The 19,965-nt window shown below is 37.0% G+C and overlaps 1 protein-coding gene across 3 annotated transcripts in view; it reads left to right on the top strand.

Moving 5' to 3' along the window:
* Positions 1-2,889: 2,889 nt before the first annotated feature.
* dop1b (DOP1 leucine zipper like protein B) overlaps positions 2,890-19,965 on the top strand; it is a 41,136-nt gene continuing 24,060 nt past the window's right edge. For 2 of the 3 annotated variants that reach the window (XM_049484717.1, XM_049484718.1), the window contains exons 1-11: positions 2,890-3,101; positions 9,359-9,534; positions 12,022-12,203; positions 14,096-14,266; positions 15,287-15,476; positions 15,903-16,001; positions 17,062-17,185; positions 17,301-17,410; positions 17,926-18,037; positions 18,945-19,062; positions 19,208-19,327. In XM_049484717.1, the coding sequence (XP_049340674.1) occupies positions 9,397-9,534; positions 12,022-12,203; positions 14,096-14,266; positions 15,287-15,476; positions 15,903-16,001; positions 17,062-17,185; positions 17,301-17,410; positions 17,926-18,037; positions 18,945-19,062; positions 19,208-19,327 (1,364 nt within the window). In that variant the 5' untranslated portion in view covers positions 2,890-3,101; positions 9,359-9,396. The remainder of the gene's footprint in view (positions 3,102-9,358; positions 9,535-12,021; positions 12,204-14,095; positions 14,267-15,286; positions 15,477-15,902; positions 16,002-17,061; positions 17,186-17,300; positions 17,411-17,925; positions 18,038-18,944; positions 19,063-19,207; positions 19,328-19,965) is intronic. The other variant, XM_007227734.4, reaches the window with a different exon arrangement.

Raw genomic sequence — 19,965 nt, 5'->3', positions numbered from 1 at the left:
CCTGGTGTCAAGCGTTTTTCATTTGTTATAAATTTAGTGTGACTTAAATATGACACTTAATGACTGTCCAGGGAAAATTGATAAATCAAAAATAATGCTTTTTTAAATCTAAAAATGGGTGAATATTGTATTTTAAAGGTGCAATTAGAATGAACTGACTTTGGGGTATTGGACAGCTCTAGTACCTATATTCTGTTTGGAAAGTAACTAGTGAGGTATTGTCTCCCTCTGCTGGAGGGTTACATCAATTTTAATTTTAATGTTCATTTCTCTGCAGTCTATAATTTTCTAGGGAAGACTTTTTTGGCAAGTTTAAGGATTGTTCAAAAAAATTACTTTAAAATAAAAATATGTAAGTATTCTCATTCTGAAATTATATGTTAATATAATTGATGAGTTGTCCATGCCCTTTTAGAGTAATTTTGGTAGGCTGGTCATTCCTGGTAAGGTTCACCAGTGTTACATTTTTTTTTTTTTTATTTGCTGGCAAATCATTGTCAATGCATAAACATACAGAATAACATTCACAAATACCACCAAAATGTGGGGAAATATATATTTTCACGATTTTATGATTGTTAGATGTCTGCATCGTGTAGACAAAATAAATTTGCTTTTGATACAAATCTGAAAATTTCAAGTTTAAAATGTGATAACCAGAAATTGATTTAGTAAATTGAAAAAATGAATGAAAACTCATGTCCTCTTCACTGCTCTAGTTGAAGAATAACAAAAATAGAAACAGAATTTTATATTTTTGGTTTTTGCCACAATCATAGAACACCTGGATACATACTTAATCCAAGATTTACGTTTGAGTTGTGACGTTGGTTCTTTGGGTTATGCATTGCATAGTCTAGAAATATATTAGCATAATCTAATAACACTGGACAGCACTCTGTAGTAGATTTGGACATGTGCTGGAATGGAGATTTACACAGTCACAGAAAAGTGGGTCAAAATGACCTTTAGAGAGATGGTGGTCTTTGGCAATAGAAGTAAACCTTGCTTGCTTAACCTCAAAATTGCATCAGAACATCAATACTGAACACTTTGTGATTGTGTGGAAATAGGAAAAATAGCAGTTAAGCATTTTATTAAGTAAATGAGGCAACATATGACAAATCTGAGTATCATATTGCCCATAGAAATTGGCTTTAAAAAAGTATTTTATGAATTTATAATAAACTGTGCCTGATAAAGTAAAAGTCACTGGATTATAGAATAGCTTTAAAGCAGACCTCTGGCACTCAGGTATTTATTCCGTCCCTGTATAACACTGCCCACTCTGACTAATGGGTCTCTGTAAAGAACTCAGTGAAATCAGGTCAGTCCTGTGCTCATGAACTGGATCACAAACCTCCTTAACTATTTTTAAATATGAAGTGTAGAGCAAAATAGAGATTTAGGGAAAACACAGTGCATTAGTCTGTGTTCATGCTCACCTTCAATCTGTTCAGCTAAAGAATGTTGTTCATTGCTGTAGATACTGATTAAAAGAGCAAATATATTATAGTTATTCATCAGTTTTTTATTCATTTATGAAAGTTATTTTTACGCCATGTAGTTTTAATGTAATAAAACTGTAATTTTACTGTAATTTTAAATATATACAGTTTATTGTTTACTTAATGTTTTTTCTTTCTTTTTTTTTATCTCTGTTGACTACAGTTTTAAATTTGTACTCAAATATCGCCTACAATTTTGGGGCACATGGTTTTAAAGGTGTGTTTTAATTGCTTTATATTAAGATAAGAGAGCATCTAGCCTTGATTCTGGACTTTTGGTCAGTATTACTTTTTCACAAATATTATTATAAGGTACACTGACCCTTAACGACATTTTGGGAGGAGCACTGGGTGATGTATGAGTTTAGGGGCGGTGCAGGAGGGAGAGCTGATTGGCTGAGCTGCAGCAGCAGCAGTAGTGTGCCTCTGATAGAAGCGAGACACAGATGATTGGACGTCAGCAGGGGGACGTTATTATTGATTGACTGATTTGCATTTTGTGACCAAATTATTATCTATTAATGTCTATTTTCATACATAAGGTGCACCATATTATAAGGCGCATTATGCTACAGTAGTAAGGAACAACGGTGTCGCCATGTTTTCCTTTTAATTCAGCAGACCTGTAAAGCTAAGCTAAGCTAAGTAAACAAAACTGTAAAAAAAAACAAAAAACATTTTCTTTTAAAGTCAAACGAGAGCTGGATGTAAATTGACACAGATTTCTCTTCTGAAATCTGTTTATTTTGGTGAGTAAAAAAAAGTATGGGCCATTTGGAATGATGAAAAAAAATATATATATATTTATCAATTCTATTGAGAAGTTTCTTGAACGAATCTCTATTATAAATCTCTATTGTAAATATTTTGTCTCAAACCATCATTGATAATATTGTTATTACTCTTAATGCCAAGTAAATTAGAATCATTCACTTTTATGTGGGCATCAAAACAGTCACCTTTAAAAATATATTTTTAAGTTTGAGTAACTGAATAAATGCTAAAAGAAATCGCTTTGCACACTGTCTTAAAATCTGTTTAATGCTAAGAATATATGTTTTAAACAGGGTTTGGTGCAGTGTGAGCACTGAGGAGCTGCAGTAATAATGTGACAGCCTGGTGCAAACTGTACAAACACAACATCCTGGACCAAACCAAGTCACGGGGCTGAAAACACCAAACAACACGTGATCTGTGGGAGTCCAGTGCGATTATTAGGACTATTACTGTAAATATAAACATATTTCTGTAATATAGATATTTATTTTAATGCGTTATACACAGAGAAAAGCCTTGTATCTTAATATAACTTTAAAAACCATATAATCCACTGAAACCTGAACACCCCCGCCGCTGCTGCAGTGGTTCAGGCCTCCGCCGCCCATCAGGAAGTGTATAATACAGATCAGCCCCGCTGTCTGAGATCAGCTATAATACCGATTCCTGCTCATCATGAGATCAGTCCTGTTACTGTAGCAGAAATTACAGCTTTTAAACTCGTTTATCTTTAATAAATCCTATCATTTTCTGATCTGGAGTAATTATCTGAGCGGCTGCGGGCTGTGGAGCTGTGGTCCTGTTCTCCTGCTCTGGGTGAGTCACTGGCTTTGACGTTTTAAATGAACCAGATATTATTTTATTATATATACAGCTCTGATAAAATAAGAGAGCGCTTAAAAATGATGATTTTCTTTGATTCTACAAATGTACAAACCTCTGGAATATAATCAAGAGCAATATGGATGACACAAGCCATTAAAAGCCATTAAAACTGCTTGAATTTTTGCACCAGGAGTAAAGCAGCATAAAGTTATCCAAAAGCAGTGTGTAAGACTGGTGGAGGAGGAGAACATGATGCCAATATGCATGAAAACTGTTAATAGATTAACGTTACTGTGATTAGATTTCTGAACTCTTCAAACTTTATGAATATGAACTTGTTTTCTTTGCATTATTTGAGGTCTGAAAGCTCTGCATCTTTTTTGTTATTTTAGCCATTTCTCATCAAATAAATGCTCCAAATGACAATATTTTATGTTGTCAGTAGTTTATAGAATAAAACAACAATGTTCATTTTATTCAAACATAAACCTATAAATAGCAAAATCAGAGAAACTGATACAGAAACTGAAGTGGTCTCTTGATTTGTTCCAGAGCTGTATATCATATAAAAGTGTCAAAAATCAAAGATTAATATCATACATTTTTACTTTATTAACTATATGTGCTCATACACTGTACTAGAGGCTAATATGTAAAATGATAATGTTAATAAAAAAACACTGACTGACATTTTGTCTAATATTAGTGAAAACTTACTTATTACAGTTATTACAGTAAATTCAGTTAAAAATGTGAAATTCATATTGTTATATATGATATAGATGTATTACACACAGAGTAATCTATCTAAACCCTTAAAATCAATATCTTAGAAAATTAGAATATTAGCACTATATAAGACCAATTGGTGCTTTTGGCAGTGTGGGCAGTGTGCCAAGTCCTGCTGGAAAATGAAATCCGCGTTTCTATAAATCACATCATGTTGCTGTTTGTGTAGTTTATTTCTTAAACTTTTATTCACTATAGGCTTGGTGTGAGGATTAGTTCTCAAAGATTTCTAAAAACAGTTCAGTGATGGAGCTGCAATCATGATCCCTCCTAAACTGCTAGATAAATAGTCAGCATGTGTAATGTGTAATTTTTTACTAAGCTCAGATTCTCTCAGCACCACCATTATCTTAGTCAGTGTTGTATTTGGTAAGAAACTGATGCCTGTTATCAGTGACGCGGTGTTGACGTTCTCTCTTTCCTTGGCCTTATGTTCAGAAGTGGCTCTGAGAGATGATCTCACTGAGCGCTTTGTGACGGGGTGTCATTTGAGGGAAGGATCCTAATGTTCTCGTCCTCAGTGTGCTGCACAAGTTGTGTGTTTCCTGCTGATTGTCTTCACTTTCATGAAAATGCATGTTTGAGGACTTTTAGGATAGAAATGCATCTTTGTGTGAGGAAAGCTGACATGGTTTTAATGAAACTGTAAAACTGCTGTTTACTTATGTACATATGTTGTATCATTAGTTTAGTGCACTAGCTGGTAAATGTATCTATGTATCTATCCCCCATACAAATAAAAGTGCACAGTGTGGGACTGTGCAGTTTTGTTTATTGAACATTTTGTAAAGTGAAGTCTAATGCAATGTGCTGATCAATAGTCCTACATTTTCAGTGGATGTGCATGATGAGTAGGCCTAGATAAACCAGCGTATCAGCAGAAACCAGAACAGTAGACCAGCATATACAGAGTTTTACCTCATATTCTCTTCAGTTTTCAATAGAATAAAGTAATCTTAACTAAACATGAATTTCTCAATTTAATACCTGATCTCCGCGAGCAGTTACCCTGCCAAAAAAAGTCTATTTACACATCTTCTAATAACTACTTCCAGCATGAAAAAAACGTCACCAGCCTTGCCCCCAACCCTGCGCGCTGTCTTACATCTGGACGAACCAGGAGCTGAGTCAGTGCCGAGCTCTCAAAATCAGTGTAATCGGCCCTTTATTTAGGCGTTAATAATGGCTTTTTTAAAGGTCCCCCAATTTTCTGGGATTAAAAGCCTGAATTCAGCTGTAACTGGAAATATCTGCACAAAACTGTACGCTCCCCCTCCCCCCTCATGCTTCTCAGGCAGAAGAAGCCTGTAACTCAAACAGACACAGAGACAGCGCTGTGGATCTACTTCTTGTGTCAAGAATCAAAACATTGCAACATGACGTGTGATTTAATTGCCTTAAGTGATATATCGTGCTGCTTTCTATTGTGCACAGTGTAAAAATCGACAAAAATGAAGGTACTTGTTTTTCAATGGACAGCGACAATGTTCAGACACAGGCTGACTATTAAAAAGTTTTTTTTTCTGGGAACATATAAGGCAGCATATTCTGTCTTATATGATTAGGAGACTTATAAATGTCCATGTATCCTTTGTAGTTCTCCAGAATGTATGGTGTATAGTGGTGCATGCTGGAAAACTCACATACACACACACACACTGCACATGGTGCCTAGAAACCTGTGGATAATGTGTAGACTGTGTTTGCATGAGCTGCTACGCTGATATACACTTTGCATATCATTTTATACAGTCATAAGATTAAACCATGCAAACTCTCCCACTGTCTTCTAACTGTTATGAACTTCTCTATCAGTTAACGAAAGGCATCCCAGACCATTGTGCATTGGGACAAACCGACGTAACATAAATCATCAAGTAATATATCTTGCAAAAAATGAATGGAGTTTTCTGAATCACTCTTTGTGTTCAGGTGTGCAGGTGTGTTTCTGTGAAATATGTTAGTACTAATATAATTAATCAGAAAAGATAAAGATACATCTTTTTTATATTCTGGCTAACATGATAGAACCCTCTTAAATGTTACACTTTTACCGTTTTTTTTAAGTAAACGTTCTATATAATATAATTAAATGTTCACACAACAGCTTTATGCAGCACAAATTCGATTTTGTTGAGAAAATTGTGTTTTGTTGATGTCCAATGAAAAACATGTATCTCTAAAACAGCAGCCTTCTTAACTTTCAATGGAATTCAATGTAAAAGAGTTTATTTCAGGTAATTTAGGAGAATTTCTATTGGTCTATTTATATTGAAACAGTGACAAAGTGTAAGTGACAATTTGTCTGTTCAAATTATGTAGTATACTTAAAATCAGCAAAAATAGAAATACTTGTTTTTCATTGGACAGCGACGATTTGAATGAAGACTAAATCACAATTCTTACTAATAATTATTACTAGAGAAATGTTCAGATTCTGTAATTGTTCTATTCTGTGTGTGTGTGTGTGTGTGTGTGTGAGGCTGTAGGTGGGTTTGGCTAATAAGCTACAGCAATAAATATATCAAGCTCTGACTTTGTGTGCACAGAATTGGGCCTATTTACTAATGGCCTAACACACAATGTGTGCTGTATCAGACCTGTTAATGAATAAAGATTCTCTCTTTCTCTCCTGTAACTGCCACTCTGTCTGTCTTGAAATGTAATTATGATTACATTTACAACATAATTATTTAGAATTATGTTTAATTTCTTGCTTGGGCAATAAATCAAATTTACGTTTATTTTGCACTCTGTATAGGAAACATCTGCAGGTCCCTCCACAATTTGTATCATTTTATCAGTTTATAGTATAATCATTTATGAACATGTGGTATAGTTATAAAATGTGATGTAATTTCTCCATCTGCTTTAATGATCTATGAGCAATAAATGAAAGATCTGTTCCTTTATTTATTTAAGGCTGTTTCAGAAATGTGATTCAGAGTTTTGTTGGTGTGAGGTTGCACGTGTTTGGCGAGTGTTTTGGGCCTTGCTTAGGCAAAATCCTTTAAATCTTTGGATGTGCATTTTAGCTGAGAGTGTGTCGCAGTGTGTGTAGGAGTGTGTGTGTGTAGGAGTGTGTGTGTGACTGCGTGAGAGAGTGGACTTCCTCGTGGCTTTTATCATGGTGACTGAGCAGATGTCCCCTTTTCTAAGCAAACACTAATCTTTGTTCATGCTGGCTGTGTGTGTGTGTGTGTGTGTGTGTGTCCTGGCTGGTGGGGGTAATGGTTGCTTAATTGCACTGCTCTGAAATCTCTCTGGTCAGTGTGTGTAACTGTTTTTATGTATGTCTTGAAACATCATGTGGCCACGTGTCTTGTCACCTGCTGTTTGTGTGTGTGTGTATGTGTGTCTAGGAGATAAGGCCTTATTGGTTTAATGACAGTCAATAGGTGGTGTGTGTGTGTGTGTTTAGTATAAAGGTAGAGTATGTGGGCTATAATACCTGTATATTTGTGTGTATTTGTGCTGAACAGTCATGTTACAGGGGTCACAGTGCAGGTATTCACAGAGCAGATGTATTCAGTACAAGCTATTAACCCTTGTAATATTCTATTATAAAATCTATATATAAAGCAAATAAGTCCAGTTAACTAAAATATTTAAAAGTTTTATTATTTCCATTGCATTGGAAGCCTATGTGTAATATTCTATATTTCATATTGACCTTTTTATTGTATAAACCATCTATAAACAGTTCAAAAACATGATTAAAGGTGTTCTAATTAGCTGTTATTTACCCTAATGTCTTTAGTACTGTTTTGTCAGTGCAGTGAGCACTTGGAAGCCAAGCTACTGTTTTATTGGTTTATAAACTTGTTTATTGGCTGGTTCATGATCTTTTCTAATGCTAATGGACAACAGCCCTCAAATAATGGTAATAACATGCACCAAAACATTTAAAAATAAATAAAATATATGATGTCCGTTGTAATGGATGCAGGGTCTGAAAGGGTGTTTATAAATTCATTTTTTTCACAAGAACATCTTCCACCTGGAAACCTTAAGCATTTAGCTGCTCGATTTGAGTGGCATTGTGGGAACTGTAGTGGTTTTAGGTGCATTGCTATGGTAAATGTATTCCTTATTAAAATATGATGCAAATGGTGTCCAGATACCTGCTCATCATTAGACTATCAATGCATCTCTCTCTCTCTCTCTCTCTCTCTGAGTAAAGTATAGTATAGTGAATGTCTCTCTTTAATTATATTTCTAAATGATTTATCATAACTATAATTTTAAAGGGGTGTGATGATCCACTCAGCCCACAGTTTGATATTAATCTCAGATTATACTGAAATCATCGGAATGAAATGTGTACTGGATTCAGTTGTTGCGTAATCTACTCAGGAGACTGGAGCTGGGAGGAGTGCAGCACATGACATGACTGTACTGAAGAGGAATGTTGATTGGTTTTGGTTGTTTGTTGAGCAAACAGTTCAATGGCATCATCAGTTCATAATTAACAGACTGGGTTACATTTCCTGTGATGCACTGCAAAAAAAGGGGTTTAAAGTAGGGCTGCATGATATTGGAAAGAAAAATTACATTGCAAATGTTCTTTTTTTTTGAGGATAGATATCGATATATTAAACAATGCAGGGCCCATGACATCACTAGCCCCGTCCCCACCCACGTGCTGTCTCGTGTCCGGACCAATCGAGAGCTGAGTCAACAGTAATCGGCCCTTTAATCAGACATTTAAATGGCTTTTTAAATGGTAAATAAAAAGAGTGTTTTTTTTCTGGGATTAAAAGCGTGAGTTCAGCTGTAACTGGAAATATCTGCGCAAATTCGCAAAACTGTGCTGGACTGAGTTGCACAGCTTTCCACACGTGCTCACGTTTACGAGCTCGTGCCCAACCATGTGGATGGAGGCCATGCGTGAGATTACCTCGTGTTCATTCCTGAAACCCCTCCCCCTTGTGCTCCCCCTCCCCCTAGTGCTTCTCAGGCAGCAGCAGCCTGTCACTCACACAGACACAGAGACAGTGCTGTGTATCTACTTCTTGTGTCAGGAATCAAAACATTGCAGTATGACTTGTTTGATTTGGCATTGTACGTCCTGCGATGTGACTATTGCACATGCGCACATTACGATGACGATGCTTAAACAATATATATCGTGCAGCCCTATTTTAAAGGATTGCAATGCCTCTATTTCTACTGTCTGATCTCTGTCTATACTCAGTCTGAGAACAGCTCTGAGTCTGACTCCTTTTCCACAGTTCTGAGTAAAACAGTGTTTCAGTTCTTGTTCTCTGCTCTTCTAAGGTCTAGCCACTGATTTTCGATGATGCTTTGGTCAGGAAACTGTGATGACCATGGCAAAGCTTTTAATTGGTTCCTCTTCAGTTAGTACATCGTAGATTTTCAAAAATGTTGGGGATATTTTTGCTTACGATACGATACACCACACCCCTACTAACCTGTGTCTTCTCTCCTCTAACCAGAGCCCACACTGAGCATGCTGGGACAGGACTGAGGCATTATGGATCCTGAGGAGGCGGAGCTCCAGAATGATTACCGGTACCGTAGTTACGCAGCCGTCATTGAAAAGGCGCTGCGCAACTTTGAGTCCTCGAGCGAGTGGGCCGACCTCATCTCTTCACTCGGAAAACTCAATAAGGTATTGTGAGAGTGGGGATGTTTGTGTAGCTGATGCTCAGTGTGTAATATTGGATTGATTCCATTTAGAAGCACTTTAGAGCTCTGCAGATACATAGATCTATAGAGTAAAGTGTACCTGATAAAATAGCCAGTGAAGGTAGGCACAATAAACAGTGGTAATATATTATATTATATTATATTTTACCACACTTAAATGTGCACATAATGGAGTATATGAGTTTTGGTGAGAGATAATGAAAATATCCAAACAAAAATTGCACATTTAGTGATGTTCTGAGCTCAAATGAAAGGAAAAGCAAACAAGCCTGGATTAACCAGGCTTAAAAGATGTGCCTAAAAACAGTCAAAACAGTAAAAAACATAGCCTCCTGCTGATTTTTGTAGGTTCCCTCTTACATATAGACATTTATACAGTCTATAATTGTTATGATAGATTTATTTTAACAGAGAGAGGTTCAATATCCACTTTAATCCACTAAACAAAAAGTAAATTATGGTTATAAATTAAATTGCATTGATTATTTAAAATGGAAGCTCTCTTGGGCTTTGTGCAAGATCTTACCTCATGGGTCAAAAGTGTTTCTGGAAAAGAAGGGAGGAGCTTGTTAATGATCTAAAGGGAGCTGGGAGCACATTCACTAAGAAAACCAGTAGTGACTCATTTCACCTTAATGTACTGTAAAATCTGAAGGTGGATTGTGAATGGGTCTTCCAGCATGACAATGACCCCAAATATACAGCCAAGGCAACAAAGGAGTGTTGCAAGTGACATCCTCGAAACTTTTCAGGATTTGGAGAATTGATTTATTTATTGCTATCAGGATACAAAACTTATTTCAAGAAATATTACAGAAAAGATTCTAAAAATATACTTTAGAGCTCTTTAAGCATGATGGCCATTACATTACTCAAACTCAAGTTTTCATTAAATTATACATATTCATTAAACTTCATTCATTTATCTGTCACATATATAAATGAAGATAAAATTTGACTTTAATTACTAATGTTTCACAAGATATATATGCATAAGAGCATGTGAGAAGAAGATTACCTTACTTTAGTTCTACATTTTACTCCTGCTTCCTCTGTGAGCTTCTCTTAAATGGTTTATGGCTTCATTCAGTTATGGTTACAGCTTATTTAAACACTGAAACGTCTGTTGTTTTCAGAGCGTTCTGGTGTGGTTTTAGTTTACAATGCTCTCCTGAAGGAGGAAGTTTGCTTAGCTTACGGTTTCAGCAGCAGAAATGAAAGTCTATGGAACATAAGGGCCATTCAGAAGCTACAATTATAGAGAACTAAATACTTTACTTTCTTTTGCTGCTCTATAAGCATGAAGATGAGCTGAGTCTCAAAGGTTATTATTGTAATCTCTCTCCCTCTCTCACTCTCTTCCCTATTCCCTTTCTTTGTTTTTAAGTAATAAAAAGGAAGGATGATAAGGATTCCAATACATTTGTATTTCCAACATTACAACATTTTAATTAACGCTTGTATTATGTTTTGGGTCAATTTGACTGCATTCAGTCAGTGTTTAGTCTCTGAAAAAGTCTCTGAAAAAAAGGGAAAAGATGTTTATTTTGTAACTCATATTTATTGTCTTATTTTTTCTTAATTTGATGAAGACAACGAGTAACATAATTATATATATATAAAAAAAACATAATATAGTAACATAATAGAAATATCAATATTTTACACATGTAGTGTGTAGTAATAATAATTTGTGTGGTAATAATAATTTATAGGTTATATAATCTTGCTCTAAACTTACCTTTACCTTAGGCCCTAATTTAATAACACAATAATTTAAAAGTTCAATTCAATAATTCAAATAAGCATGAAATAAATAAAAATAAATAAAAATAAATAAAAATGAATCAAATAGGCATGAAATAACTGGCACATTAACTAATATGCTAATATGTTTAATTATAATCGTTTTCCTGCGATGGATTGGCGGCCTGTCCAGGGTGTATCCTGCCTTCCGCCCGATGCCGGCTGGGATAGGCTCCAGCACCCCCCCGCGACCCTTAATGGATGAAGCGGTTGATAATGACTTGACTTGACTTGATAATCGTTTTCTGAAGGGTTAAATTGTTGGGATCATATTGAACCCAAGAATAAAGGTGCTTTAGTATATTTGAGGATAGCAGGAGGGTCCTTATCTTTATCAAATTTAATCTTATATCACATATCTTTTATTCACTTTATCACTTTATCACTTTTCAATTAACTGGTCTGTTTCATTTTGATTAATCTGGGTAAATTGTATATTTCCTCTGCTATATTAATCCCATGCTTGTTATGACCTTCTTGTTAGCTATTAAACATATGTGTACAAGGTATACATCTTTCTCTAACACCAGAACATTCTTATAGTTGTGAAAATCATGTCAGAGGTATAAATCTGTGTAACTCTGAGCGTTTCTGAGTGTTTGATCTTGTTGCTGGTCTCTCTCTGTCTCTCTCTCTCTGTCAGGCTCTGCAGAGTAATCTGAAGTACTCTCTGCTGCCTCGCCGGCTGATCATCGGGAAGCGACTGGCTCAGTGCCTGCACCCAGCGCTGCCCAGCGGCGTCCATCTTAAAGCACTGGAGACCTATGAGGTCATCTTCAAAATCATTGGCACAAAATGGCTGGCCAAAGATCTCTTCATCTACAGGTTGGTGTGGGAAAACGAGAGATGAGCAGGGCGATTTTACCTGTACCTGAAAATAAACTGGATAAAACACTTATTATCCAAGAGAGACAGTGTAAAGTGGCCATACCATGTGTGCAGTGTCAAATCAAATCATATTTATTTGTATAGAGCTTTTTACAACTGATGTTGTCACAAAGCAGCTTAACATGACAGAGAATCAAACACTGAAAATACAATAGTGAACCCCCAGTGCACAACACAGGCAAGGAAAAAAAACATCAGAGCTGGAGGAGGAAGAAACCTTGGGAGTGTAAGGGCTGGTGCCCGATCGAGGCGTCCTCCAGGGCATCGGAGGGCGCGCCAGGCCAGCGCCGAGGGTTAGTTGGCTAATTATCAACACCTGCTTTCAACAGCTTATAAGCTACGCCAACTAGCCACTCGGCGCTGGATCTTTGAAGCTCGTGAGAGCGAATCTATGCCCGGTTTTTTTGAGTGAGCCTCGGTTCTTTTCTCTTTCTCTTCCTGCTGTCCCTTTGGAGAGAGTTTTGTTCAGCACCGCTGGCAAAACTCCTCCCGCAAAAGTATCTTCCTCTGTCCCTTTCCTCACTCTCGAGTCTGCTGGAGATTAAGCTGTGTGCTCTCTCCTGTGTGTGTGTGTGTGTGTGTGTGTATGTGAAGCAGCCGCGAGGCATATAATCCACAAGCACCTCAGTTCAGTTTTGTTTTCTTTGGAAGCCCTTTTGTTTAGTTAATCCTTCACCTCATCTCATAAGAGGTAGCCGTAGCTTCCACGGCGAGTCTTGTTTACAATTCTCCCCCTTTCTCTCACTCACGCTCGGCGTGAATTTTTTTTCCCGCCTGTTTTCCCTCTCCGCCCGTTTTCGTTGCTCCGCCCCTTTCGGCGGAGGCTCTAAAGGGCGATTAAAGCGGCCGCGTCCCAATTCACTCGCTGGTTCAGCGGTTAGAGCATTGGGCTGCGACCGCGACAGCCTGGGTTCAATCCCCGCGTAGAGCGGGGTTTAATAATAATAATTATATCTATAATATTATTATATATCCTATTAATATATATATATATATATATATATATATATATATATATATATATATATATATATATATATATATATATATATATATATATATACAATTATATATTGATTATTATTATTATTATTATTATTATTATTATTATTATTTTCCCCTTTTTCTTGGGTTTACCTGCTTTGAGATCTGCTGCTCTGCACTTGGTTCCTACAACCTTCTGGGCTGGAGAGCTACTGCTCCCCAACCCATTACAGGGAGGACCAAAACTCACATATAAGGGGGAACATCCTTCCGCTAGTCAAACAGCTTTTAAAAAAAAAGTTAAAAAGTGCTGGTAGGCTGATGCAGCGTTGGACATGAAAGTTCAAAAAAAGTTTAAAAAATGTTCCATTTGGGTTACCTTTTAGCATTTCGACACTAAGCCCATGGTACTTTGTACATTAAAATGAAACTAAACACGAACACATTCACATTTCATATGAACAAGGAACATTTCAGATCCAGTCAGATCTTAGTAGCAAGAGCCTTCAGCTGCTCTTTGGCCAGACATCAGACTTAATGTTATCAACAAATGGTACAATCAGCACATTTGATGCTGATTCCTGTATGTTGAGAAATTATAAAGTCCAAGGTAAAAAACTGGGGGGGATGTCCAAAGCACTTAGGGTACCCTATTGAATAGCCTGAAACATAAATGGTTAATTTGATATAATTCCACACAGGACTGTGGAATGGATTGGAAAAAAAATTGTCAGTTTTATCCTAATATTTGAAAGCTGTCATCCAGTCTACAGCTACATCTACACCTTTTATCACATGACCGGTTCAATAAAGCAATAATGCATGTTTTTTGTTTGTTCATACAGTTCAGGACTCTTCCCTCTGCTGGCTCATGCAGCCATGTCGGTGAAGCCGGTTCTGCTGACCCTGTACGAGCGGTACTTCCTCCCCCTGCAGAAAGCTCTGCTGCCCAGCCTGCAGGCCTTCATCACGGGGCTGCTGCCCGGCCTGGAGGAGGGGCTGGAGGTGTACGACAGGTACGGCTTCTGATTTAAATAATGAATTGCCGTTCAGTTTGGTGATGGTTACAGACACGGACCTGTAGGTGTTTCTTCACTTCTGTACCACAAGTCTGAAGAGAACGAGCTTATATACACTGACATGCCAAAAGTCATGGGATAGTAAGTAGCAACATTGTGTCCTTTTGACTTTTGCTACATGAATATGCATGCAGGGCAATTCGTGTTGAAAGTGTGCGATTTCTGCCAGAGTGGTTTGTCTTTTTGCAAGGACAGTTCAAGCCAGACACCGCTGGTCATGATCATTACCGCCCACCGTGAGGCATATTAAATGTCTGCGCAGTGTTGGGAATGAAATGTCTACTCAATTAGCACACTGACAACTTATACTGGTGTAGATGTTTCCAAGCTGTTTCCTGAGGTAGCATATTTTTATGATCAGTTACATACTGCTGTCCCATGACTTCTGGCATGTGTGTGGTGTAATATGATGTAATTTGTGAGATATTTGGTGGACAATATTAAATTGTGGCATAAATAGTCTGATTTGAAATGTCATAGTCTCTAAATACATTGCGAATATAGGGGATGGGAGGGTTGTGGGCGGAGTATATAACCACACCCCTTTCTTTCTGTATACCGAATTTTAAGTACTATAAGGCACACTTAAAATCTCTTAATTTTCCCAAAAATCGTCAGTGCTCCTTATAATCTGGTGCTCCTTATAGTGTGAAAAATACGGTATGTTGAATATTTTTTGTAAAATAAATACATATTTGTTTATATGTACACATTACATGGCAGACACCACACTCAATAAAATAACATGCCATACAGCCATGTCCATTAGCTGTGTTTGTAATTCCATTAGCATTAGCCTGGCTTTAGCATGTCTATAGGATTATTGAATTCTGTCACATATAGAGGATCAGTCACACTGTGATAAATTATTACTTTTATTCTGTAAAACCTTATTTTGATTCTTTCTCTTTTTTATTTCTCTCTCTCTCTCTCTCTCTCTCTCTCTCTCTCTCTCAGGACTGATGCGTTGCTGTTGAAGTTGTCTCTATTGGTGGGTCAGTCGGTCTTCTATGGAGCTCTCTGGGGGTCTGTACTTGTATCTCCACTGGTTCGGCTCCCGGCTTCTCTCTTCATCGTCACACACTTCGACCGCATGGCCTCCAGCTGTGAGCAGAAATACATGCTGGGCACTGACCACAGACTAACTGTGAGTGTGTGTGTGTGTGTGTGTGTGTGTGTGTGTATGCGCACCTATCTGTGTTTTTTTTATACCATATCACACTATAATTAACTTTACATTTTTTTTGCATAATTTTACATACAAACAGCTTTTCTTATTCTCATTCTGATTGGATAACTGACTCTCTGACTCACTTTCTCACACTTTCACATACGTACTGCCTATACAGCAAGGTTCTCCACAAGGGGAACAAGCTTCAGTGTGCACCGTTGACCAATAAGGAAGGAAGCAATTTCACAAAAGTGAAGTTTTTTGAGTGCATGTGAAGATTTTGCGAAACATAAACTGATAAACATATACAAAAATCACTATACAAAAAGCTAAATGTTACGACAGAACTATATATTTTGATATAGTTGAATAAAATTGAATTGCTGTTTGTCTCTGTTTCAGGTGAAGGCGATGTGTCTGTCTCTGCAGGACAGTAATGTTCTGGTCCAGCGAAACTCCCTGGAGATTCTTCTCTACTTCTTTTCCTTTGGAACATGTTTGGTAAGTCTGGTCACTGTCTGTCTGTCTGTCTGTCCATCTGTCTGTCTAGCTAACAGTTTTCTTTTAAAGGCTTGAAAGTTTAAAGTGAAGAGTTCAGTTCATATTTGTTAAATGGACCCAATTTTCCCTTTTACCTCATACTTAATTCTTCAGTAAACAATTAACACATTAAAGCAAAGCATTTTGCTAAAAAAATGAGAGGTTTAGAGCCAACCATTTTCATGTTGCTACCAAACTACTAGCTTTAATCATCACATACTTTTCTAAAGGGATGGCGAGTTCTTGTTAAGTTATTCTGAATTAGCTTGATTATGGGGTTTCTTGTACACAAAAAAGTTCTAATGTTTTTTGATGCTATGTAATTCCCATAAAAAATGTAAATAAAAAAAACTCTTTTTTTATAGCATATAAGTTGACGCTTGTATCCAAAATTACTTACAGTTTTACTCATTTTACAAGCTTGTGTATTATTAATAATTTTGCCCAGGGACATAGGGAATCAAACCACTGTCTCCTGGAAAATAGTTGTTATTCACTGCACCACACCAACCACAATGTTTGACAATTAGCCAAAGACTTTTTTTAATGAGGAGTCAGCTAGTAAAAATGAATCTCTTATAATTACTAGCTGACTAACTGACTAAACATAGCATGGCTGTTTTGCTACTGCTGTGGTGTAGTGGATAACAACAGCAATGCATGCCAGTGAGCTTCTGTATCATGTGGAAATCTGGGTTTTAATTCCAAATCTGGTTGATTGTACTGCTTTACACCAATAGGAGTCCATGGGCAAGACTCCTAACACTACATTGGCCCAACTCTGTAATAGAAATAACCTTGTAAGTTTCTCTGAATAAGAGCATCAACTAAATGCCATTAATGTCAATTTAAAAGGAAATGTAACTTGCATTTGTGGTAAAGAGGAAATGGTGCATTTATGAAGCTTATTGTTGCTTTAATTGGTACGAAAATTCAATGAAACTAAACCACTAGTGTTTTTGTAGCTGTTTAATTCCTCCTTTTTTGACGTCTTTTTTCTCCTAAATTACTGTTCCTTCAGGATCCTGAGAAGAGCGCTATCCCTCTGAGACGTGAGCAGATGATCACAGTGGTGTCTGCTGCCTCTCTCACTCTCCTCAGGAGAGACATGTCACTCAACCGCCGGCTCTATGCATGGCTTCTAGGTACTGGAATTATTTGTTTATAATATATTATGTTATATATTCTATTCTATTATGTTGAAGGGGTTGGTTGATTGTGTGTGTGTGTATTTGTATTTGTATTTGTGTGTGATGTCAGGTCTAGATATTAAAGGGGGAATGGTGGCTCCAGATTTGAGCCAGTATTCGACAGTGGAAGAGCATGTAGAATACTACTTCAACACATACTCCAGGGAACTACTGGTGCAGGTAATCACTCTCTTATAAAAGCAGTGCACTCTTAAACTCTGAAACTGAATTACACTGTATGCAGATACCAATCAAACAATTTATTTACACAAATGAAAGGTTTACAGGAGTAGTCAGAGACAGGCAGGGTCAGCAAACAACATGCCAGACTGTGCAGGCAAAAGAGTCATACACGATAAATCCAAAAAGTACAAAAAGAAGTAGGTAACACGGAAAAACAATTAAAAGAAACATTTAGTAGAAGAGCTAGCAACCTAGTTTCAAACCAGCAAGGGAACAAAAGAAAACAGGGAGGGGTATTTATACAAAGGAGTCCAGGTGTGAGCAATTAGAAGCTCGGCGAGCGTGAACACTGTAGTGTCACGTGATCAGGAGAGTCTGATGAGTGAGCATGCTGGGAAATGAAGTCTTTTTGTGAAGTTCAGGGTCTTTTTATTATATTTTCCTAAATTCTGGTATTATAGAATGTATATACACTCAGTTTACAGAGCACTCTCTACTTTCTTTCTGTCCAGGCACTTGTGAACATCCTGCAGCAGAAGGACATTGAGAAAGATCCAGACAACGTCTCAGACTACCTCAGACCATTCCGCATCATCATCAGCTTACTGGACAAATCAGAAATCGGTACAAACTCATCCACATACATGCACTTGTGCAATGACCATTACCAAAATTTTAGCACTATAAGGAGCACTATTAATAAATGTCTATTTTCTGGTCTATTTTCATACATAAGATGCACCAGATTATAAGGCAAATTATGCAACACTAGTAAGGAACAGGGGTGTCGCCATGTTTTGTTTCTAATTCAGCAGGTCTTTTCACTGGTTGGTAAGACCTGCAAAGCTAAGCTTAGTAAATAAAACTATAATTCTTATCAAAAAACATTTTCTTTTAAACTCAAACAAGCACTGGATGTTAATCTACACAGATGTCTCTCATGAAAACTGTTTATTTGGTTGAGTAAAATGCTTCCATTTATTACATATTTATTACAGTAAGATTAGATTTCCAGATTTCCACTCAGGCTCGTCACGATTAGCGGCTAATGCTGCTCGGCAGTGCTACACTGAGGAACACTGGGTTGAGCCAGGGCGATATTAGCTAGCAATTCGTCCCACGTACAATATACTCCCCTCCGAACGACGAAAGAGCTAGCGCTTAGCGCGGTTGGCGGGTAATGCTAATACACTGCTCCAGCAGTGCTAGCCGGGGTTAGCAGCACGCTACAGGCCAATAATACTCATCTCTGAACGGCGAAAGAGCTAGCGCTTGGCGCAGCTAGCTGCTAATGCTAATACTGCTCCAGTCTCTGTGCTGGAAAAACTTTACTGAAACTCTGTACTTCAGTGGAGTGGCTTTGATAGAATTCATACATAAGAAGGACCGAATTATGAGGAACACTGCTGATTTTTTGTGTGCCTTATAGTGCAACAAATATGGTAATTTCTAATTTATTTAATGATATTAAATGCACCTCTCTTTTTCTATTCCTCTCCCTCTCTTTCTCTCTCTTCCTGCTCTGATTCAGGACCGTTGGTTCTGTCTGATGTTCTGCTGGAGGTGATCAGGGCGTTCTACAGTTACTGCAGAGAGATGCTCGGGGAGGAAGCTCTTAACTCCAGTCTCTCTGGCAACCAGCTCAACAGGTCCGAGTCAGATAATCAGGCAAATTTAAGTGCCTGTAGTTACAGATAAAAAAATACAATAAGTGCCTTTGTGTGAATAGAAGCATGATAGGTGTCTATATTGAATAATACTCATTATTCTTTGTCTCTGTCTCGGTTTGTGCAGTAAGGTCAAAGAGAACAAAAACGCCTCTGAGATCATAAAGACGGTCAATATGTTGGTGGGGGCCATAAGCAGCGAATACCTGTGGGACTACATGACCAAACACTTCCAGACGTGTCTCAGGTACAGTATATAAACACACGGATACATTGAAAATATAGTGTTGGAATGCTTAAATTTGGTCCATGTGCACAGTTTTTATGAACTCCTTTAACTTTTTATTAGTTATTTTCTATGAGTTCAGTTTATAAGGACTGTCAGATCCATCATTATAAGAGCATACCTTTAAACTAGGGGTGGGCAATATGGCCCTAAAATAATTTCATGATATTTCATAGTATACTCTTGACAATATGACAAACGCTGAATTAAAATACACTACTGCAAGAAAATTAAAATAACATTTTATTAATGCATATGATATGATGATATGATATGACACACCCCTAACTGAGATGATAATAAAAAATACAATAATTTGATCAGATTTGTGTTTTGCACAATACGATATAAAAAAAATCTGTTTTTCAGAAAACATAATAAATCTGTAGTAAACATTTTTCTTTTCTTTTAACTTTTACTCAAGAACAAATATAGAAAAAATCTTAGAAACGTGTTTGTACGTTGGTCCAAGTATAAAAAATACCAGTTGTTGTTGTTAATGTTTTAAGAAAGAGAGCAAAGTTTAGCCAGTTTTTAAAAGAACAATTAGTTTATAGAACTATTTCTAGAATAAATAGTTTATCGTAGATCTTATTTTA

Source organism: Astyanax mexicanus, chromosome 11 (genome assembly GCF_023375975.1).
Source record: "Astyanax mexicanus isolate ESR-SI-001 chromosome 11, AstMex3_surface, whole genome shotgun sequence".
In the NCBI taxonomy this organism is placed as follows: Eukaryota; Metazoa; Chordata; class Actinopteri; order Characiformes; family Acestrorhamphidae; genus Astyanax; species Astyanax mexicanus.
The sequence above is the reverse complement of the archived record's forward strand: the minus strand, read 5'-3'. Positions and strand labels throughout refer to the sequence as shown.